At 42.7% G+C, this 24,121-nt stretch overlaps 1 protein-coding gene across 1 annotated transcript in view; it reads right to left on the bottom strand.

The window, feature by feature from the left end:
* Positions 1-5,457: 5,457 nt before the first annotated feature.
* Positions 5,458-24,121, bottom strand: part of HS6ST3 (heparan sulfate 6-O-sulfotransferase 3) — a 667,560-nt gene continuing 648,896 nt past the window's right edge. The window contains exon 2 of the mRNA XM_043581823.1: positions 5,458-12,512. Coding sequence (XP_043437758.1) covers positions 11,804-12,512 — 709 coding nt within the window. The 3' untranslated portion in view covers positions 5,458-11,803. The remainder of the gene's footprint in view (positions 12,513-24,121) is intronic.

Genomic DNA, 24,121 nt, shown 5'->3' with positions numbered 1-24,121 from the left:
GTAGATTTAGAAGGTGGTAAAGATATTGTGGAGTCTCTATTGACCTTCAACCCAATTACAGAAATTATTAAGGGGGACAAAAAGTAGCTAATCTGAATTTGGGGGCTGTTGAAAATTCCTAAAAACTTGCTCCAATGACTTTGAGTACTAACACCAAGATGCACAACGTCATAGCGTGATGCTGAATGTATCAAGCACGTTTTCTAAAGTTCAGGATCTTAACTAGGGAAGGCTTTCTCCCCTAGAGAGCAAAGAAGCTGATGACATCAGATGGGGATTGTGGCTCTTCAGCTGTGACTGAGCTGCCTATGTGGGGTGCTGGTCTACTTTTCAATGGGGAGCAGCATGGGGGTGGCTGCGGGATTACTGGCTGTGGCTTGCAGCTGAACGTGGGAATACTGTCAGCAGTGACCTCTTAGAACAGTAATATATATGCTTCCATTTGAAACTTAACTGGCAGAGCTCCTGGGAGTGATGCCCTGGTTTGCAAAGACATAATGACTCCGTGTCATCCAACACCTGTAGGTACAGAGACGAGAAGGGAGGGCATCAGCACCTGGCTGTGCCCCAGATAAAGTGAGCCGCGTGAATTTGTGAAGGCACCGCCTTTCCTTTTGAGAAAAAAATTCTTTATTCAATAACTGTTACCTTAATTTTAAGATTGCCAATGTTTTCACTCAGAAATATTTTAAATTATATTCTTTTTGTAAGGTTTATTTGTTTTGAGAGAGAGAGAATGAGCAGGGGAGGGGCAGAGGGGAGGACAGAGGATCCGAAGGGGGCTCAGAGAGCCCGATGTGGGGCTCGAACTCACGAACTGTGAGATCATGACCTGAACTGAAAAAAAAAAAGGCTGTCACTCAACCGACAAGCCACCCAGGCGCCCCTAAATTATATTCTTAAAATATATCCCTGCTAGGTTCAATTCCCCCTTTTGTGTATATTAGGATGGGTTTAGTTAGTCATAAATTAAACTTGAGGACAATTGCATTTCTAGAGTCCTGATAGAATTTTCACTCCTTTGATTTCTTCTTTCTCTGAACAAACATGATTCACAGGAACTGAGGACATCCTGAAAGCTAGCTGCCCCCCATGGCTTTCAAACCTAATTTGTGAGGTCCTAATTTCCTCTTTAGCATATATCTTCTTATTTCACATGTGACAACTGTTTAAATAATTTAAATGATCAGATACATGCAAGCCTCACCCAGAAGTGTGAGGATTTTGGCTTTGAAAGTAACTCAGTATTTCCAGATTAGGATGAAAGTAACAGTTTGCCTATTTTTACTCTCCCATCTCCTTTTGATATAATTATAATGCTAGCTACAATGATGATATGACAACAGCAATGACACTACGAATCTAAACGTTCATATTATTTCTAATCCAGGGCTATTACTTCAGGTATTAAAATATTAAACACTTGGAAGTATGATGGGGGAAACTGATAAATGCTTGCATTTATATAAATGTGAATATCTTCAGATTATACAAGGAAAGCCAAATAAATATGATTGCGTTCTTACCACTGATTCCAAAGAAATTGTAGCTTATCAAAACAACAGAAAATAAAACAGGAAAGGAGCATAAGTAGTAGAAATCATAAAATAACTGAAGACAATAATCTATAAATTATAACCATTTTCTAATGAAAAGACCATGACTCAAATTATGTGAAGAAAAATTAAACTACATGTTAGTTACAGATTATAAAAAGTTGAAAACAATATTAAAATGAAAGTTGAATTGAAGGCAAAAAGTATTAAATGATACAAAGGGGGTCATTTGATATTGAAAATGGTAGCCTCATCAGTAAAGAATGTGGAACATTCTCTCTAATAAATTCTTATTTATTCTTTGATAACAAATCACCAAAGTATATAAACTAAAAACTATTATGAAATGATACACAGCTACAGTGGGAGAGTTTAGTATGCACTGTGTCTTTGATTAAAAAAAATACACACACATACAGTTGAGATATGTGTATATAATATAAATATATACATAAACAATACATATTTAATACATATATATCCTGGTATATAATCATTTAACTTGTGATACAAGTTAAATGTGCATATATATATATTTGTGCGTGTATATGCATTTGTGTGTGTGTAATTTGATAATGCAATACATTTTCTTTCCAGGTATCCATGAAATTTTTATGAAACCTGACCACTTACAAAGCCCCAAAGGAACCTCAGTAGAGTTTAGAAAGCAAAACTTTGCAGGCAGATTTATCTGAATACAACATGTTGATCAAAGATAATAGGAGTAAACGAATTTGTTTCAAAGTAAAGGGACAGTTACAACCAACAATGACAAACTGAAATAAACTTATAGAAAAGCAAGTAAAAGGATAAACTGTCAACAAAAATGAAAGGCAAAGCATTGAGACAGATGAAAATGGTGGGATTTAAAATAAATCATAAGGGGAGCCTGGGTGGCTTAGTTGGTTGAGTGTCTGACTTCAGCTCAGGTCATGATCTCTCTGTTCATGAGTTCGAGCCCCGCATCAGGCTCACTGTTGTTAGTGCAGACTCCACTTTGGATCCTCTGTCCCCCCCTCTCTCTGCCTCTCCCCTGCCTGCATTCTCTCAAAAATAAATAAAACATTAAAAAATAAAATAAAACATAAAATTAAATAAAAATATCCATGCACAAATTAAGATTAATATTTGAAAATGAAAATTAAGAAGTGGGATGATAAAGTAAAATATAATCACAAATAGGAAAAGAAAAATCTTATTAAAAGGAATGAATATTAACAGAGAGGTTTATGGGAGGGATGAGCAGACACAGAGGGAATCCCCCCAAAGCAGAAAGAGAGTGAAAGTTAATCACGAAAATCTGGAGTTTTGAAATAGAATGTGACGAAGCGGCCAATAATGAGAAAGCAATGGAAATAGAGAATTGATAAGAGCAGACTTGTTTCTAGAAACTTGTCAGACTGAGCTAACACGGATTCCTCTTTCAACCATAAACAAGTGGAAATGTTGGACCAAATATGCCAAAATAACTTTTCAAAACGTAGCTGAGCTCCAAAGACAGGACGGGAGCTAGAAGGAAGCAACAGCAGCAGCAGCAGCAGGCCCTGGAGGCTGGAACGCAGGCAAGCCTGGGTCCCTGGAGAGGAGGTGTGTGTGTGTGCGGAGGGTTCACTGGGAACAACCTGTCCCGAGAGTCAGGGCCCCAGGAGGGGCAGAGGCAGGAAGCGAACTGAGGCGTCTTACAATGAAATCCTCAGCTGACCCTACAGGCGCGTGCTTTGGAGCCGAGAAGTCCCCAGTTAAAAGACCTGGCCTTTGCCTCCGCAGCTACGTCATTAGAAACAGCCTGGCCTCTACAGGTGACATGACCTTGGAGGCAGCAGGTGCTCCAGGCAGACCCAGATGAGAGCTGTCAGCCAGCAGCCACACTCCCAGCATCTTGCGGGAATGTGCGCTTCCCTCCAGGGCCAGGAAGACAGTTCTGGAGAGATAACATATAATTTTCTTTGAGTATATGAATAACGTTCATTTTTCCCCCACAACTCATTTAGCTGCAGCTATGTTATTTTGACAACCTTGAATATGTTTTCTTTCTCAGTTGTTGGGGAGATCCAATCAAGCAGTCCACTGTCCTCTGTCCAACACGTGCACAAAGACAAAGATGCTACTTATGTATGCATATATTCATTTCAGTGTTAGTCATTTGGTGGAAACATTGAAAATAACAAGAATGCCCCAAAATATGGGAATGGTAGAATTACATGCACCTATTAAAATTATATTTTCGGGGCGCCTGGGTGGCGCAGTCAGTTGAGCGTCCGACTTCAGCCAGGTCACGATCTCGCGGTCCGTGAGTTCGAGCCCCGCGTCAGGCTCTGGGCTGATGGCTCAGAGCCTGGAGCCTGTTTCTGATTCTGTGTCTCCCTCTCTCTCTGCCCCTCCCCCGTTCATGCTCTGTCTCTCTCTGTCCCCAAAAACTAAACGTTGAGAAAAAAAAAATAAAAAAAAAATAAATAAAATTATATTTTCAAAGAATGGCAGTAAGAAGTTAATATATGTATTTACATTACATAGATTGTATGATTCTAATTCCCTAAAACATCTGTTATTTAAAATTTTACTCTAATTGCTAATACATAAAAAATGAAAGGAAAAGGTCAAAATAATGTCAGGATTTGGCTCTATTATGTATGCATTTTTTTCTCACATTTTTCAAATGATCTAAGATCACATAGTATGTTGTAATAAAAAATTAATGTAATATATAAAATAAAGAATTATGTTGAAATTAGCTTTTATTAATATTCAAATTTATTTTTATGTAAAAGCTGACCTGTGAAAGGGAAACTTTACTATATTGAGAGCAGATTTTCAGTAATATTTTTGACATTTCTTTCAGTCTTACCTTGAACAGTATTTTCATGGTGAAGGGGGAAAGAAGTCTTGAGTATTTCTTAGTTCTTCTCTTCACTTATCTGTTTTTTTTTCTTGGAAGACAGAAGCCCACAAAATGTCCATGCATGTCTGTGTGTGGGGGTGTGGGGGGATGCACACTTGTTTATATTTAACTTCAATTGTCTTTTGAAGCCTCTCCTATGGCTGCTCCAATTGCTCTAGAGTCAGGGACTTTGCCTATGATCCCCACTAGTTAGAGGAACACAGTCAAGTGACATGTCTCTGAGGCTTTAAATCTCATGAACCCATAAGCAAGGAAGGAATCCACAAATCCCACTTCCACAGAATAAAAAGAAAATGATAAAATGCACCATTCAGGGGATTTTTTTGAATGAAGGAACTTTTCTCTACTAGAAGTTAATTTTATTCTTTCTTTGCTTTTGTTGTAGGAACTAGTTATTTATTAAAAAATCTATGTGGATAAACTGTACACTTAGAAATTGTGGAGAAACCCACATCGGCTGCCATTGTTGTTGTTTTCTTCTTCTTCCATTTTCTCTCCCTGTCTTGCCTTTCCTCTCTCCCTCTTTTCCTTCCTTTTCTCATTTCTTTTCAGTTCCAAACTCCTTTGCTTCAGTTCCTGTTTTTGTCTCCCACCACTCTGTGTCAAACCTTTCCCTCATCCTTGCTCCCCAGGCTGCTGCTTTTCCAGGGCTCACAGTGAATTTCAATGTGCCGGGGGAGGGGGGTAGTGTGGGTGGGTGGGGAGGAGGGGGACAAAGAACAGGAGGACCACCGAAAACGACGGTTCTAGAAGCTCATGTGTTTGAGAGCCTGTGAAATCCTCCCTGGCCTCAGAGATTTTAAATTGTTCCAATCTATATTTTCTTTGTCTTTTATGCTTCTAAAGCTTCACATCCAATAGCCACATTTGTATCCAAAGCATGGATTCTTTAGAGTTTGACAAAGCTGATCCCATGCGTTCAATTTCCATAAATCCCTTAAAGTGTTTGACCAACTTTTCTCATTTTGCAAAAACGTCTAACAAAATCACAGGGGAAAACAATTGTTCTTGACATCACAACAGTTTAATATGGTAACTTATTCATTAAATTGTGCTTCACATCAATGGAGATCCTCAGTTCTACAAACTATCATGTTTTAAATAGCAATAAGGGTTGATAATGTCACAATACAATCTCCTAGTACCCGAGTTCATACATATTATTGCACAGAAACAAAAGGAAATATCTCTTAGGTGAAATAATTTACTATCTATTGGATAACTATCTTTACATCTAAAATGGGGCACCAGATAAAAGTCTAGATTTTTCTTTCCAACATTTTTCATCTTTGATACATTAAATGAAAAATAATGCAAACAAAACCCAGAAAGTACCTCTGGGGAACAAAAAGAAACAAGAGAAGAAGGAAAGAAAAGATGGCCATGTGATTACAAACAAAAGAAATGATGGGTTGGTGGAGGGCAACTGTGACAATAACTAAACCACGCAAACTCTGCTTCCTTAGAACGCCGTCTTCCCCGGCAAGAACTGAGGTCTTTCAGCACTGACATCTGGCCCTTTGAGGAGTTCCCACAGTGCAGCAGAGCACGTATCGCGCAGAGGCTCCATTTAATGCGTCAAAGGATGACAGTTGCAGCCTTTTCCGTAGAAAAGGAGACAGAACACAGGCTTCGGAAACATCTGTGCTTCGGCGTTCTCAGATCTGGAGTTTTGTTAGGTCACCTCGAGTCCTTGCCTGGAAGTTCAGGGGCTTTGGTCTTGCAGATGTAGCTGGTGTTCATAGCAAGGCCAGTCCTTCTGGAAATCTCAGCACTTCTGCAAGGTGGATTGGTTTTGCCAACGTGTGGCGTGGATGGGTCCATGTGCGTTCCATCCACGAGGCTACAAAACACACAGGTCTCAGAACTCACCCACTTGCCCAGAAGGGCTAATTCAAAGTTTTAGGGGGTTAATTCAGATGCATCCAGGTGAATGTGGTAGGAGGACAGCAGGATTCTGTCCCATGGAGAACGGAGGAGGGGGATAAGGAAGGTGCCTTGGAGAAGGAACCTCTCTCTGCATGCTCCCCAGAGGCGATGTGACTGGGTGGAATCATCAGACTCAGGCTGCCCTGATACCCAGCCGGGAGACTTTCAGTTGGAGTTCTGATGACCAGTGGAGGCACAATAACTGTGGGAAAGGAAAGCCTTGGAGACGCAGCTGTGAGCAGATCGGGGTATCCTTTGTCTAAGTCCAACCCAGGTTTCCCTTTGATCCGACCCTTCCAACTCATTCAGCCTTCAGTCCTGTCGATGCTCTGGTCCTGTTTCATGAGCCTCATGCCCTTGTCATCTCTTTTAAGTGGCCCAAAAAAATACAGTCCACATGTCTTCAGCCTGCTCTTGTTCTTGAGGACAGAAACCGTATGTCGTTTTTCTATTTTTCAATATTTCCTGGCACATATGTAATTCCCATTCTTTTCACCTTTGAAAGACTGCTTCCCTTTAAGGAGCCCTCTCCTCCTCTATAGTTACTCCTACTCTTCCAGACCCCCACCCCTGCATGATCCCATTATACAGGACTTTTTTCTCAGCTAGAGGTCAAGTTTAGAGAGGAAGACGATCAACTCTGTGTGAAGATGTTAGCCTATGACAGCTTAAAGCATTTCCTCTCTCTGGCAAATGTGCAAGGGGACTCATTTAACACCAAATATAACCTTTAAGAACCAAAGCAATAAGTTGCTGATAAAATTCCAGAGACCTGGGGAAGAAGTAGAGAGGAGGGGAGATTTTTTGAGCAGGGTTCTATTGATCATTCCTCACACCTAACTATTCAGGCTGTTACTGATTCTAGATATTTCTAACACTGAGCTTCCCTAAGGAGTTGTGAGCATATTCCCTCAGCCTTCATCTTGAATTGGACTTTGGATTGGCTGGGGTGAACAGCCAGCATGAGGTGTTTGAACGTCTGTGCTTCTCAATCTCCCCTGAAACACTGCCCATCTCTTGGACATTTCACTGCTAATAAGATGATTCCTCATTGGAGGCAGGGGTTGTGAGCCAACTCTACCAGTTTCCTTGGTATCTTGTAACTCAGTAGTTCTATAAGAAGGTAAGGAAAGATATAAATCAATAAAGACTTAGATTTCATAGTCTTGCAATTCCCAATCCTGATACTGATGCTGAACAGCATAAAGTAGTAGCAAAGGCTATGAAGTCAAGATGGGGGCTCTAAGCAACTTTCTTGTTAATAAACTAGAATTGAGAAATCTTTTAGCATCTCTGAATCCCCATGTGAAACTATCAGATGGGATAATGAATAGAGGTCCTCTGTAGCTAACACACAAGAAAGTAGTGGAGATAAAATGGGATACTGAGTGTACAAATGTTTGGAAAGCATTAAATGCTATACAAAGTTATGAATTTTAATCTTATCCTTTGCAAAACATATGACAGAATAGAGAACTCTGAAGAGCACTCGAAATATTTTTCAATTCCCTTTGGTGGCAGAGACTGATAGTTTTATCAGTATTAAGTTTCACATTGCCTCTTTAATAATAGATTCCCCCCTGTTGGTCAAGGTGCATGGCAACCAATAAGGAACACATTTCCTGGTATCCTTTGTTTACTTGTAGCTAATGGCTAGGTTCTAGCCCATGAGATGTGAATGGAAGCGATATTTGCAACTTCCTTCCGTGCCCTCTCTGTTGTCTGAAATACAAACAAGATGGCAGGAGCGGCAGCAGGCACCTTGCATCATGAGGTGGAAGGCACGTGTTCGTATGAAAGAGCAACAAAGAGGGGGCCCGGGCTTCTGTAACTCACCAGAGCTATCTGACCAGTTTGTCTTTTAAATGAGAGGACAATGGCTTTGATCTCCTTGAAGTCATTATTATTTTGAATTTCTCTGTTAAAGTGGCCAAGTGGGAATCCTATCCTATGGATTTAATGTTTGTTTTTGTTTTTGTTTTAATGATCCATGCTCATCTCCTTGCCAGGTCTATCTCTGGTAGATTTTCTTCCCTGTATAAATACTATCTCTACTCAGGCTTGAACAAGTCCTCATATTTCAAACCCTTGATTAGACGATGACCAAGTTACCTCCTCTAGATGATAAGAAACACGGTCTTATAATTCTTTAATAGCACACACGATATCCTTAGCTGTTGCCCAACACTGATTGCTAGTGTTATTAGTTATTAGAAGGAATATCCAAATAATTCTCAGGGCAGGCTTTCTCTGGTTAGCAAGAGTAGGCTGCCAAAAAATTAAAAAGAGACAGAAGAGATAGCATACCTTAGTCCCTGATGATAATTTAAACACACACACATGAACACGCACACGAGGACACCCCGTCCCAATCTGGGGCTCTCCTTGCCAAGAGAAGGGAAGGAATGTCTACCTGGGTGTTGTAGGAGTCAGTAGGATGTGGAAGCCCCTGGGGAATTTTCTCCCCCTCCTCTTGGGCTTTTAACAGCAATGTACCTGGTATTGATTTGGTTTTGGATCTTAAAGCTGTTGACTCCCCATGGCTCCCAAGATCCAGATGTCTTCTGTTGGCATCCCCTCTCTGAGCTTCACTCAGCATGTAGGTGTGCAGTCAATTTTTGGAGAACAAACTGTGTCCCTACCTCTTCATTTCTATCAACATAGGACCCCAGGGATATGACAAGCGTGCTGCTTTCGAATGAAATGATATGAGGGAGGAAGCCTGTGTCGGTCTTTTTAATTTGCTCAGCACTGGCCTCGGGCCAACACAAAGAGATGGTTTCTCCTCTGAACATCCTGATATCTGGTCTCAAGTGGAGCTCCATACATCACGCCTTCAGCGGCAAAGAGCCTTTTGATATAAATCCCGAGATGCCTAAGGAACAGTGTGAAGTCAGCAGAGGCTGCCTCCAAGTCTCAGCTATGCATGAATTCCCTGCCAAACATTTAAAGTGAGTTTAAAAGAAACAATCCGAATGCTTTCTAACTTGTTTTGATTTTCCACATGACAAAACACTGGATTGTTATTGTGTGAGTGTGTGTGTGCGAGCGTGTGCGCGTGTGCGTGTCACAGCGGCAAGCAGATAATTTGCAGCTAGGCAGAACATTAGATCCTAACATCGAAATGTGACGATGGAGAGAGAGCTGCTCATTAACTGTAGCTGCCATCTTCTTCCCTCTCTACCTCAGGAACAAATCATGGGTAAGATTTTGTGAGTCTAATTTCTACCGACTAACAAGCAATGTTTATTTGGTCCCTTTAACTTATATATGTCTCAAAAAGTGTGACTGCCTAAAAAGCCATCAGTCTCTCGGCTTGCTGGTGGGCCAGGGATGTAGAGACGTCCGGGCTCACCCCAGGCGGTGTGGCTCTGGGTCACGGCCGGCTCAGGGCTGGCACGGTTGTGCCACGCACGTGGGTTAGAGACAAATCCTTCTGGGCTTTAATAGCTGGCCTCTTGCATGATTGGCAGGAAGCTTTTATCCCTCATGGAACACACGAGTAAAAGGAGCTTGCACTTTGCAGTCCGTCACATCTAGCATACAACCTATGAGGAAGCCGGTTATGGTCTGTGGGATTCACTTTTCCCATCTACGTAATTGGGTCTAATAATATCTACCGTGTTGTGAATAGATTTAAAGTATGAAAAGGGCCCCCCCACAGTGATGGGCACAAGGGAGGCCCCCAATAATACTCCCCTCACGGGGCAGATGAAGCCAAGGGTAGTGAGAGAAGTACAAAGCCGCTTCTCCAAATCTCTCTTTGATGGAGACACTGGGCTCCCCTCTGTGCAGGCAGGCACTCCATGAATGCTTGTGGGTTGATTGACTCTCAACCCCAGAGAGACTATTCTGGAGGCTGAGATGTGGCTTACGTAAAGCTGGCTTAAACATCAAACATGTTAGATATCAATGAAATAGGCTTTTCAATCTGATTTAGGGGTTTCACTCATTTTGCCTTGAGCTCCTTGAAAGGACTGATCAGATCAATGTTGTGAAACTCTTGACCCGCTCTGATCCTGCTCCTGAATGCCAGGCAAGGGCTTTCTATCCCCTTTTCCCCACTTTTCCCCTTATTATTCGACAAACTTGGTGTTCCTGTAGTTGTGATTGGGAAAAATTAAAAACGAGAAGCAATTGGCAATGCAGCCCATTTTCAGGTCCTGTCTCACACACTCCAGCCCGAGCTGCCAGCTATGGGCATAGTCTAACAAGAGGAGAAGATCATGTGGGTAGAAGAAGGTTACCAGGCTGGAGATAGTCAAGATGTTGGGAGGTAGTCTGTCTAAACTCCTGGGACAACTGGCCCACTGAGTTCCATGTCTCCTAGCATAAATCAGTTATCATTTATTTAGTGACCCTGAAGATCTTTTGGATATTGGCTAGCTAAGCTCCTAGTCTTTGGGCCACATTCTTTTTAAACGTCTTCGCCTCTGTGCTATAGCAGCATTTCAAACTTGGAAGTACCATATCAAAGAAGATGCGGCTCCAAAGAGGTAAAACGGAAATACTCCTGGAAACACTACAAGTTCTGTAGCCTGTTTGGAAACGTTAGACATAGAGTTTTCTTCCTGCTTCCCCCAGCTCTTAATTTATTAGTCAATTCTTTTTGAACGAAAATAAAATCGGTAAAGGGTGATCTTAGACACTTGTTAATAAGCACTTTTTCTCTTAAATGCCACTACCAGTGTTCATTTCTCAGGGCCTGTCCTGAGACAGGCCTGTCCTGATTCTACCAGCCATTCCCTAAAAGACGGGAGATGCAGCACGGCTCCGAGCTGAGATGCAGGGGCTTTGCGGGGTGTGAGTCTCTAGTGATCGTTGATAGGAGGGTGACCTTGTTTAAAAACAGCTGCAACAACAAAACACTGCTACTTATGATTTGAACCGCATTCGCACCGGGTTCAAGATGAGAGTGAACAGCAAAGCGAGGGTTGGCGTAAAACCTCATTTAAGGGTGGAAGGGGACTTCTTTCTTTCTCTTTCTCTCTAGACAGACCAGTATTTCCATTACAGAGGCCGTGTGAAACAGACCAGTTTCAGCAGAACATCCAAGCCATAATTTGGCTTTTCATGTGTGCCTCTGTGGGTTCCCATGCTGCTGCAAAGGATGTTTTCAAGAACTGTTTCTTTCTGGTGCTTCTCTCCTTGAGCTTCTAAGGACGTCTAAGTCAGATGCATCCCTACCCTACTTAATATCATGGATTGAAAAACGTCAGGGGAAAAAAAGAAGAAGACAGATCCTCTCCAGCTGGGCAAGGATGAAGACAAAGAGGAAGCAGGTGTCCAAATCAAGCCACCTACAGCCAGATGTCCTCCAAAAGGCCCATCCTTCTCCAAGATAACCAACGCCACAGAAGGTTGGTGCGCCTGCTCATCCCCCCCCCCCCCCCGTCCTGAGGCAGGAGAGCACAGGGGGTCACCATCTCACCACCTGGCTGTTGTAGTCCTCGGTGACCGCCCCGTCTGTGTTCCCGTCCTCCTTGGGCCACCGGTGGCCCCTGTGCTCCCGCTGCAGCCTGCGCCCCTCCCGCCTCTTTTGCCGGTCCCTCTGGTGCTCTAGCTGCTTGGTGTGGTGGTAGCGCTGCTGGAAGAGATCCTTCGCGTACTCGTAAAGCTGCATGTCCAGGAAGTTGAGCTCCTCGATGCGCTGGCGGGCGCCCTCGTTGATGTCCACATTGGAAGCCCGCGTGATGTTGAACTGCGTGAAGGGGGAGATAAACTTGAGGTTGAATGTCCTCTCAAAGAGAAACTGAGTCTTCCTCTGGAATTCCGTGAGCCCAAAGAAGGCCATGTTCTTCAGGTTGTTTTTCGCGCTCTGCAACAGGATGGTGTTTCTCTCGCTCTCATTCATGAAAGTCAAGTTGTAGCAGCCCACCAGGCTCAGGTCGGCCAGCATGCGCACCTGGCGGTTGTTGGCCAGGTTGTAGGTGCAGTCCATGAACTCCCGCAAGCTGACCCCAGACCAGTCGTCCCCGGGGTAGCAGGTAGGCAGCTCATCAGGGGTGGGGCTTCTCCCATCACACATGTGGAGGGAGGTTTTCCACGTGGCCCCTCTCTGGACGTGTTTCCACTCGCTCAGGTAACGCGACACTGGATCCCGTAACATGGTGATGTAATAGAAATTCCTGGAAGAAATTAGAAGGAAGAGGGTCAGTCAGTCGTTGACAACCACAGCTCTGGGATTCTGAACCTCCGTTGTGTTTATATCAGCACTGAGTCAATTGCCTCTTCTGCCAAATGTTCATGTGAGCATCGTTGCTTGGATTTGCACCTATCAGGCAAATGTTCCCAAATGTGATATTTCCATAAACATGCATGGACCGGTTTTCAATACCATTCATTTGTTGGGTATTTCCTCCCTGCTCCAGTGTGGGGAGAGATGTGGTGGGGGAATAGGTCATTCATTCATTAAGCAATTTCTTCACTGATAAATTACTACCAGAAATAACAATACCTTATGTTAAGAAAACACACCAAGAGTTTTCAAAGTTATTCTCCAACCAATGTTTTATTTGATCCTTACAACAAACCTTTGTAGCAGATGTGGGACTATTTGACAGGGAAACGTGCAAGGAGGCAAAGTGATTCATCCAAGGTTGTGGGACCAAAAAGGGCAAAGCCGGGAGCCAAGCCTCCTTAGTCTTGCCTGTTTACACTGCTGTTTTGGATTACAAGGTAGGTGGGGTTGGGGGACGATGTGTTGTATGTGGAGACTGATGTTCACTGAACACCTACTGTGTACTAAGAGCTGCGACAGGTGCTTTATGATACTAGCACAGATAATCCTCAGCACAATTTCATAAAAGGTTCTTTATCATAACTTCTTCAAAGCTGAGACCATAGAGACTGAGAAAGGTGAAAACACAGCCTAAGATCCTAGAATGAATTAATACTTGAACTGCAATGGAGTCCAGGCCTATTGATTTTAACACTTCTGTGCTTTCCTATGTACTGTATTGCTATTTTAAAAATAAAAATATAATTAATATTTATTGAATGTCTTTTTTTTAATTTTTAAAAACGTTTATTTTTGAGAGACAGAGAGACAGACAGAGAGAGAGAGAGAGAAGAACCATGAGCAGGGGAGGGGCAAAGAGAGAGGGAGACACAGAATCTGAAGCAAGATCTAGGCTCTGAGCTGTCAGCACAGAGCCCGATGTGGGTCTCGAACCCACAAACTGCGAAATCAGACCTGAGCCGAAGTCAGACGCTTCACTGACTGAACCACCCAGGCCCCTTGAATGCCTATTAGTTGTCAGGTACTGTGGTTATTATAAGCACAGGTCTTCTCTACTGGCATCAGATGGAACATTGAGAAAAAATATGTCTTTCAAATGGTTAGCTTCAGAATGATTCTGTAAAGATCAGGGTGCTTCTTCTGGCTTAAAGAGGCAAGAAAACTGTAAAGAGGCAAGAAGAGAGTTGGAAAAGTAGATAGGTAAAGACACAACACAAAGCATTACAGGAAAGTAAATATTGATCAAAATGAGGAAAACCCGGGGCACCTGGGTGGCGCAGTCGGTTAAGCGTCCGACTTCAGCCAGGTCACGATCTCGCGGTCCGTGAGTTCGAGCCCTGCGTCAGGTTCTGGGCGGATGGCTCGGAGCCTGGAGCCTGTTTCCGATTCTGTCTCCCTCTCTCTCTGCCCCTCCCCCGTTCATGCTCTGTCTCTCTCTGTCCCAAAAATAAATAAAAATGTTGAAAAAATAAATAAATAAAATAAAATGAGGAAAACCCTTCTCATGATTTGAGCTGCCTCCCAATGGAATGAGCTGCCCACCCACCACTGGGACCAGGAGTGACAGTCAGAATGCCCCTGAGCAGACAAATGGTCCTGAAGAGCTCAGAAAGGAAGACTGGTCTTCCCTTGGCCAAGATAACCTGGATTTTTTTTTTTTAAACTTAATACCCAGGAAAAGCAATGACAAACATAAGGGCTTTGAGGGTGCACTGCTTTTGATGCTGCTTTTAAAAAGGAGTTGATAGGGTGCCAGGGTCGCTCAGTCGGTTAAGTGTCAGTCGGTTAAGCATTGGGCTTTGGCTCAGGTCATGATCTCGCAGTTCATGAGTTCGAGCCCCGTGTTGGGCTCTGTGCTGACAGCTCAGAGCCTGGAGCCTGCTTCAGATTCTGTGTTTCCCTTTCTCTCTGCCCCTCCCCTGCTCATGCTCTGTCTCTCCCTTTCTCTCTCTCAAACATAAATACACATTAAAATAAATAAGTAAATAGGACTAGATGAACTATAATATTTGAAACTACACATTTACTGTATTCAGTTATTTTGAATGCCTAGCCAGACAGTTTGAAACGTGCTAATGAAACTGCACTACCTTAAGGAATGCTAGCGTCTCCTTAAATTAGAAAGAGGAATGTGCTGACCACAGACAGGCCAGCCCCAGCCCCTGCTGTGGCCAGGCCCCATTTTACGTTACTCCATTGTCTTTCACTGTGACAGAATGACAATTCCATCAGTGGGAGAAAATTTCATGAAAGGTCAGTAGGGAAAGCAGAAAACAACTTGATACAGCTTCTGGGCTCCACGACGAAATGTTGATGGTGAAGTTTTGTTCAGAGTAGGTATTACTATGGTTGAATGCTATATGACATGTCATTACTTAATTCTGCTTTGGTCCCATCTCAGGGCTTGTTCATGTTTACATTTTATAAGCAGAGACTGATGTTTATTTCACAAGACAATTGCATAATAAATATAGAAACACAATAATGATGATAGTCACCTAACTCATTAAGGATGCCAAACACTTCAAGACAGAACAATCTAAAGCAGACCGATCTTTAAATTGGGACAAAGACCACAAATGGAAAATTTAAGATTTTCCTGTTAATTGGGCAGAAGAGAAAACACACACAAAAAAAGGATTTAAGGAAAACGCATGATGACAATCAGTTGATAAGTCTCCACCTCATTCACGTGTCTCAGGGTTAGAAACAATCTAGATTTTTTAAATCATAGGAGCCGGAGGGTTTTATGGCCAGGAATTACAACGGTTTGTGACGTAAAGGTTTAACTGGAATCTGCTCCTGGAATTTTAGTGGCTTTTGTCTGACTTGGGAAAACTGGCCATAGAATTGCTGGGGCCCTCGTTCCATTGGAAATTTACAGGGTCTCAAAGCTGACTGAACCTGGCTTGGCTTAAAATGGTATTGGTTTCAAATTTAACTTTATTCAATTTAACACCGCAGTTAACAATGACCACCCAAGCTGTAGGATGATGTTTACATGAGTAAAATAAGTCCCAAATGTCTTCAGGTTCTGCCAGCTAAATAGGTAAGAGATCAATTTGTACGTAAAACTCCGACATCAAGACACAAAAATGTACTAGTGGGACATTTACATTGACGGAGTACAAAGTTGTCCCAATCTCATGGTTCCGTAAAGGAATGGCCCTTCGCATTTAAGTATTGCTTTAGTCAGACATATTCTCATGTATGTTGTGTTTCCTTGTTTAAATCCTGCCAAGGATTCAAAATAGAAATTTAGAAAAACAGTAAAAATAAAACAACAGGTTGAAGAGCACTCAACTACTGGTGAAAGACAAAACACTTAAACATGATCAATTAAATAATTTTTTCTCATCTCTACTTTTCCATTTTCATTTGCTTCTCTCCTTGCAGACAGACAACTGCAAAGATCACTGTTGAAATGATGTTTATGTCCAGGCCACACGCCCACATGTGCAGCGTACAAGCTTTGCTCGGGTTTTATGAATCTTCTGCTCACTCCAAAGAACAACACGTACTCATTTTCTTCTGTTCTCCAGACTCCTGATTCAGTTTCTAGGGAGAAGTCTTAGAGGGTGCCACACTACTTAAATTTGCAAGTTTCTTTTGTACGCCTTTCTTGTTCAACAGCACAATGGAAGGTAAAGCAAAGAACAGAGAAAGACTAGCCCCAGCTCCCTAGCAAAGCCTGTTATGGCCACAGTGTGGAGGTCTTCATCCACTCTCTCTGTCTTTCCTAATGCAATCTCCTAGCCTAGGTACAGCGTCATCTGTTCAGACACCGTCCTTGCAGTTGACTTCAACTCCCCTCAGATTTGGGAAACACAACTAAGTAAACTACTATTTTCCTCCCTCATCTACCATTCATTCCTTTGTTAATTCTGCCAATGTTAATTGAGCCCCTTGTGTTTGGTAAGCACGTGGTGGGGGGTGGGGTAGGGTGGGTAGGAGACATCAGGGACTCAGAGATTACCAACACATCACCCTCAAGGGGATCTCCAGCACCCAGTGATTTTGTTGCAGTGAAAAAATCGCTAACTACCACAGTAAGGGAATGTTCTACCAGTCTCCTGGGACCAGAGCAATCTCCAAGACAGATAACTTTATTTGTCGGTGACAGCATTCTGTCAGCAGGTCGTCCGTTTGCCACCAACTTCATCGAGAGTTTGGGCGAATTCATTTAAGAATGTCTATAAAGCAATTGCAGCCCTTTCGAATTGTCATTCTTGGGCCCCCAAGGTAATGATGGCAAATATGGGGTGTGCTCGGGAAGATTAGGGAACAAGTCACCTTGGTTAGTTCAAGGATGATTTTAACTGATGATGATCATCTGGGCCATCGTGGCTTACTCAAGTTCAAGGCCACAGAAAACACACTTTTCCACGGCTGCTTTAGAACCACCTGAACGTCCTGCTCTGCTCTGAGGGAATCACATCAAACAATTCTACATGCAGCACAGAGGCATGACTGCCCTCCTTCAGTCTTTGACTTGTCTTTCTCTCACTTGCAAGCTGCTGCCTGGCCTTTTGTGGCCCAACTCCACCTTGCCTGATTTTTCCAGCCTCTGGGGTTTCCTGCATTACTCACTGCACTTTTAACCTGCACGTGAACATCGTGGTCACCTCTACCCTTGAATCTCCTTTTTGATAACTGGACTCAGGCCTCATGTCCCACAACACCTCACACAAAGTCCTGCTCACAGCAAATGTTCAATACACGATGCCACATAAAAGAAATGATGATCGTATGAGATTAAATGTATTTTAATAACTAAGGTTAATATCGCCTTTGATAAATATGCCACTATCTTCTTTCCTAAAATGAATCCAATATTGTTTTTGACTGTTTAAAATGTGTGAAAAGTGTAAAAAGATACATAATCTATGAGTGTATCCATCATTTGATTGTGATGGTCCACGTGCAGAGAGAGACAGTCAACACAGACTTTGGGTAAAAAGTAGAGTGTTCAAGCAACAGGTAATTAGTAGCGATGAGGTGCCTTTTTAAAAATGTTAAGCTTACTAGTTTTCTTCCCTATTGCTTCAAAAATCTGTATTTCACCAAGCAGTTTATTGTATAATTGCTCATTTCTTTAATTAGCAAGCCATTTAATTAACACACGCTTATCGAGGGTTTGTTATGTGTAAGGATCTGCTCTAACAAATGTGGAGAACATAAAAAAAGAATAAAATGCCCTCAAGTATTGTGTGTGTAAGGGTGGTCGATTAGAAAAAGCCATTGTGTAGCAAGTTACGGAGGTAAGGAGTGAACAGGCAATATTTAAGAGAATAGTTACGAATGTACGGAGAGAAGAGTGGTCTAGGTTAGACCAGGAGGTTCATGTTGTGCCTTTCACAAAATGTTTGTTTAATATATGAATGGGTGGGAGCTACAATAGGATGCTGAGTCCAAGGAGTCATGGGCTCTGAATACAACTGTCTATTCCCCAAATGGGAAAGGTGTTGATGTAAGAAGACTCATTTAGCAACAGCGTTCAGTGTAGACAGAAGTAGGCAGAGCCAGGAGAGACATTTGGTAGCTGTGGTAAAGGGCCAGTGGGGAAGAGCCCAGAACCATCGGTGTGGATGAGGAAGAATCAGTGACAGATTCCTATCATGCACCCATCTGTCATCCTTTCTTCCCTACTTCCACATTGCCAGCTTCCTCCAAACTACCTTTCCCTCTGTATATTCTTCTTCCCTTTTACCTCATCCTTCCTTTTCAATTCCTAAATGAAAGAAGGCACAGCCAGTATGCCCATCAAAATGGTGGAATGAGAGTAGACGTCTCTAGAATCACCCTGCATGTGGTGATTAAAAAATAGTTTTATGAGGCTATCACTCGCCTAGCCATTGAAAACACATCCAGAAGAATCTACAAAATGCTACGTTCATGGGAGAGATTTAATAAATGTATTCCTTCCACCACTAGATTAACCCTTGTAAAATCAAGCAACAAAATTAGTAGCTCCATGGTCCACAGCTCTGTGCATTCAGAAAAAAACAGCTCAAGTAGAAACTCCTCAAGTAGCCAACACCCTGTGATGTCCTCTGAGGAAGGAGCTTCTACTCCCCTGTAACCTGTGCCATTCATACTTTATCTTCATTCCAGTGACCAGTGACTGTCCTATCCCTTGAACAGGTGTCATGCCTCACTCTTCTTGTTTCACCCAGAGCATATGGTGCACGACTTTATACAACATGGATGTTCAGTTGTTCAATGTTTGTGGAATGAAAAAATATTTTATCAGCTACTGTCTCAGGGATTCTGATAGTGATACCCCCAGGAAACTGAACTTGGTGCCTGGACCAACAAAAGGTTACCCAGGCTAAAGGTTTCTCTTAGCCTAGATCTTGTGAAATGTATGGAAAATAATCAATTTCTCCACCTTCCTCTCACCGTACACTTTTCAGTGAGTTTTCCCTACCTAATCAAGTTTTGCCAAAGCTCAGCATCTCACAAAGAACCTTGTGAACAGTTGGAAGGTGGACTTGGGGGTCATCTGACGGAGATCTTTGGTCCTCCCAAAGGAGTGGTACAGACATCTAACAGTATACACCTTAAACATAAGCTGATGTGCGCATTTTCAAATAGTGACACTTAGCTCCCCTTCTGCCCCACCGTACTGCATACTGGAGTCATTTTCCAAACACTCAGAACGGAATTAATTTCTTGACTCTCTTTAGAGCTGCACACTCATTATGGGCTACCCATTCTTCATTATCTCAGTAGAGTGTTATCTGCATTATACTGTATCTGATAGGCGGAATGGTGGCAGTTAGAGCTTGGCAATCAGACTGCCCTTTGACACAGTGATGAAAAGGCCTTTTATTCGAGCCTTGAAAACAAATTAAGGAATTTAAGAATGATGTTCTAAGCAAATGGGAAATTGGGAACTATGATTGTTAAGTATGGTAATAAAGAACTTTCAGAGGCTGACAATGGTGTGTGTCAGAGCGATTGGTTCCAAGGATGTCCAGTATTGTGATGAGAAAATGGAGACATGCATGTGTGGTTATCTTACTTCACACAGAAGCCACACGTCCCCCACCCAGCTGCCGCTGCTCCTCCCTCGCGGCGACTTACAAAGCAGCCAGACCCTTTTGGCTAAGGCCTTTTTATTTTACGTACTACCCAGAGATCTTGACTCTTTTCAGTTGGTAGGATAGAGGGGAGAGGGATGCCCACAGCCCTCCTCTCCTCCTCTCAGGAGGAGAGACACTTCTCATCACTTTTCCTGCCAGTGTACCTGATAAGTTTAGAAGGAGAATACTTTTAGATGTAGCTGGTTTGACCCTTTTTGTTTTTAAATCAGTGATTCCCCACCTTCCCCCAGTTGGAAATGCAATACATCGGGGCACCTGAATGGCTCAGTTTGTTAAGTGTCTGACTTCAGCTCAGGTCATGATCTCACAGTTTGTGGTTTCGAGCTCCACGTTGGGCTCTGTGCTGACAGCTCGGACCCTGGAGCCTGCTTCAGATTCTGTGTCTCCCTCTCTCTCTGTCCACCCCCCTGCTGTGTTCTCGTTCTCTCTCAAAAATGAATGAAAAAATTAAAAAAAAATAAATGCAATACATTGATTTTCATGCCACTATGGAAAATGTGAGCAATGCAGAATAGCAAAAAAGAAAAAAAAATTAAAATTATGTATAAGCATTTCACTCATATATAACCACAGATAAATATATATTTTTCTTTATAGATTAAGGATCATAAATGAGCATGATATTTTTAACCTGTAATTTTAAGAAAAAGGTTTTTTTTTTACATTTATTTATTTTTGAGAGACAGAGTGAGACTGTGCGAGTAGCGGAGGGGCAGAGAGAGAAGGGGAGACACAGAATCCCAAGCAGGCTCCAGGCTCTGAGCTGTCAGCACGGAGCCCGATGTCAGGCTCTAACCCACGAACTGAGAGATTATGACCTGAGCTGAAGTCAGATGCCCCATCGACTAAGCCACCCAGGCTCCCTTAACCTGCACTTTAAGTCAAAACTACAGAGTGAACACTTTTTCTGTTTTATTTAATATTTTTCTATAAGAGTGTGATATTCCAATTATAGATGTACCATAATTTATGTGACTCATCTCCCGGTTTTGGACAATTAGGCTGATTCTATTTGGAGGAGGATACTACAAACAATAATCTGGTGAATATCCCAAGCCATAAATATTGACGCAGGAATAAATTGCCAGGAGTAGAATTTTGAGTCAAGAGAATTGCCCCCATTTTGCTCTCAAAATGCCAAAATATAGCTGACCATCACTAGCATTGGAGAGAACAGGGCCCTTCCACGAGGCCTGACATCAGGAGGTGCTGGGGGACAAGGCCACCCAGAAGCCAAGGGAGGCCTATAAAACAGGCTCTTGGCTCTGCTCCCTTCTGGTTGGACCAGGAAGAGGTCCCCCCAGGATCACATTTACCAAAGACGGATGTTCAAGGACCACCGGGGTGGGGTTTGTGACAGGGTGGTGTGGAAACATTCTTCCAAAAAGATTTGTTTATTTTGCACTGGATGAGCAGCTGGAGTATCAAATTAGAGACTAGACATTTGCGGAATCAAATCCCACTCATCAGTCTTGCAGCTATATTAAAGCTGACATCTGGATCAGAAAGACAGAGGTCCCTCACCCGATTATATTGGGGCCGGTCCTCCCAAGAAACAGCCCCTTGAGAGGCAGCATTTCTGCAGCTTTTAGTTGTCAACTAACTTTAATTATGAGAAGCCACAACACAGTACTAAAACAACCACACAAAAGCGTGAAATAAGAGGCTTCCGGACCACACTGGTCATTTCTCAGCGACGATCAGCCCACCTTCCAACCTCCCCAGAGGAAGAGGTAGTATTTATCGATAAGATAAAATTTTAAGTCCTGTCCCGTTGCTGCTTTATATTGACACGAACGCTAGGAGCCTCTGACTCACTAAAATGCCATGATTTTTGGGCGGTTGTCTAATTTGCTTTCACTTTCCCCCAAGTGGCTGCCGCAAGAATAAATTTCAGGGCATGCATGTTCCAGGGGCTTGTTTTTTGCTATCTTGCTGAGTACAGTTCCTTCCAGTACAGTTCCAAATGTGCCAGGGAGGGTCCTGCTCTCATGCATTATTCAGGCGCTTCCGTGCTTATTTGGTTCAGAGGCGCCCTGCTTTGCGCTGCCTTGCTGGGATTTGGGCAGGAGGACGTCTCAGGGCGCTCCGCTCTGCAGAGCTGTGGTTTATGCGTGTGGGCATCCACCTGAAGCCTGGAGCCGCCCCAGAGTGAGATAAGGCCCAATTCCGTCTCACTTGCAGCTCTAATCCCAGCCGGGCAAAGCGGAACACCAGATAGTACACTCCGATTGTGTTATCAGGCCGTGCGTGTTCTGCTGTGCTCTCTTCTTAGCTAATTTCCCAGACGCTGCTTTTAGCAAACGTGAGAATTACCCAGGGTAGAAGCAACGAGGTGTTTCCATTGCAATTGTTTTGCTCTAGCCAATTTGGAGAGGAAAAGAAGTAAATCGGGATATTTAAGAGCAAGGCACGTGTTTCAATATTTAGGCTTATATATTGAATATATATATATCTGACGGCTTCGGTACACATTTCCCTAAAATATCTTAAGAACTTAAGAAAAAAATCGTCTCTGTCCAGATTTTGCTGTGCTCGTCCATAAAAGATTCTTCTGAGTTAGGATTTTCCTAGATTCTGCTATCATGAATTGGCAATCATTTTAGGATATTTAACAAAATACCTGAGAGCTCTCTGCTTGATTCTATCCCTTGGCAGTTCTCAAAGAAAGAGTGACTTGGAGGTCATCCCTTGCGCAAAGATTAAGGACCAAGCTAACTTAAAATATGCAAAGTTCCATGTGAAACAAATATTTATATTAATAGCAGTAATAATAACGGCTAACATTTATTGAGCGCTATGTCCAAGTACAGTTATAGGTTCTGTATTTGCATTAACCAACTTAGTCATCAAAATAAGAGTTACATAGGCTTTTAGATGATGTCCGTAATTTCACCAAGCTCTCCCAAAGAGAGTTCTGATGGTCTCCTATCCTCTTCTAGGAGTCAGGCTGTTTTAAAGATGCAGTTTATGAATTAATGCTGCAGTAGGCCAGGCTTTGTTTAACTCAAAGCTCTAGAACAAAATGAGCTTTTGGGGGTAAGGGGTTTGTGTTTACCTGTGGGGTGGGCAGCAGGAATGAGGGTGAGGCAGCACACTGTAGGGTCGGGGGGCAGAGGGTTTATCTCAACTCTGGAGCATATGGGCTCAGAGGGTCCTCTAGACGGTCACAGCTTAGAAGTTCAGAAACACTTATCCCGACCTTGGCATGCACACAAAACTGCATAACAAATTTGCACTTGAGCTATAGAGACTAGTGGGAAAGACGGCAGCTGCATGAGTTTTTTAACACTCCTGAGGAATCTAGAAGCCAAAAGACTGTGGTAATCTCAGGACAATAATGGATGGTTGGAAATAGCGACACAAGAGAATTCCGATAAGGCAGAGCTCATGCAATGCCATAATTCTCTTCCTGGCTTTAACATAAGTCTTTTTTGAACACAATGCTACAAAATCTCAGAAATGTGTTCACAGGAGGTTGTCGGATCCTGAAGTTGGCTTTTGTTTCGGAAGAGAAGATTCAAGAAAATACACGTCAAGCTCTCCTCATTTGGACATTGCATGGGCGCATAATTTTGAGCATGTTGGAAACTTCACTGAAGGTGCAGTGGAAAGAGAATGGGTTTGAAGTCAGAAAGATCTGGACTTCAATTTTGGATCCTCCTCCCCCTTGATGTGCACTGGTTAGCTTATATGACCTCTGGGGGCCTTGGTTTCCTCGTCTAAATAGCCAGGGTATATACATGCTTATTTCATAGAGTTGCAGGATTAAAGTAATGAGCATAAAGGGCCCGGCGGCAGCAGATGCATGGCAGTCCCTTAACGTAAGTGCACATCCTCCCCTTTGACAGTTTTCCTTCTTGCATGATTATCAGAACCTCAGGAACTAGCCAAGTACCGTCAAGTTTTAAATGTTAAACAAGCTGTGTTAATAATAAAGAAAGAGAGAATGCTTTTCTATTTGTATAACATGCTTACAGTTCTCAAAACACTTTCCTTATCCATTATTGCACTTTATCCTCAGTAAAGGATTGTATCATAGCAGAATTTTCCAGGTGAGGACCCTGGCGTTCAGACATAGTAAAGGATGTTCCTGAGGTCAAACAACTCAGGCGGAGTGGCTGTGGGACTTCTCTTCTGATCCGTCTTCAGCCACTATACTCATTTATTTATTTAAAAATATGTTTGATTATGTCTTTCATGCCAAACACTGTGCTAAGTACTTGCGATATAATGGCACACAGGACACGGCCTGACCTCAAGGAGCTGACCACGCAGCCATCTTTGATGATCCTACACTGTAGTGTTTTGCTCCTATGTAGTTGAGTTAGAAAGAAAACATGGGATTTGCACATCATTCTACAGTTTTGGAGGTTTCACTGATGTG

Source organism: Prionailurus bengalensis, chromosome A1, assembly GCF_016509475.1.
Source record: "Prionailurus bengalensis isolate Pbe53 chromosome A1, Fcat_Pben_1.1_paternal_pri, whole genome shotgun sequence".
Lineage (NCBI taxonomy): Eukaryota > Metazoa > Chordata > Mammalia > Carnivora > Felidae > Prionailurus > Prionailurus bengalensis.
This window is presented reverse-complemented; position numbering and strand designations above follow the sequence as displayed.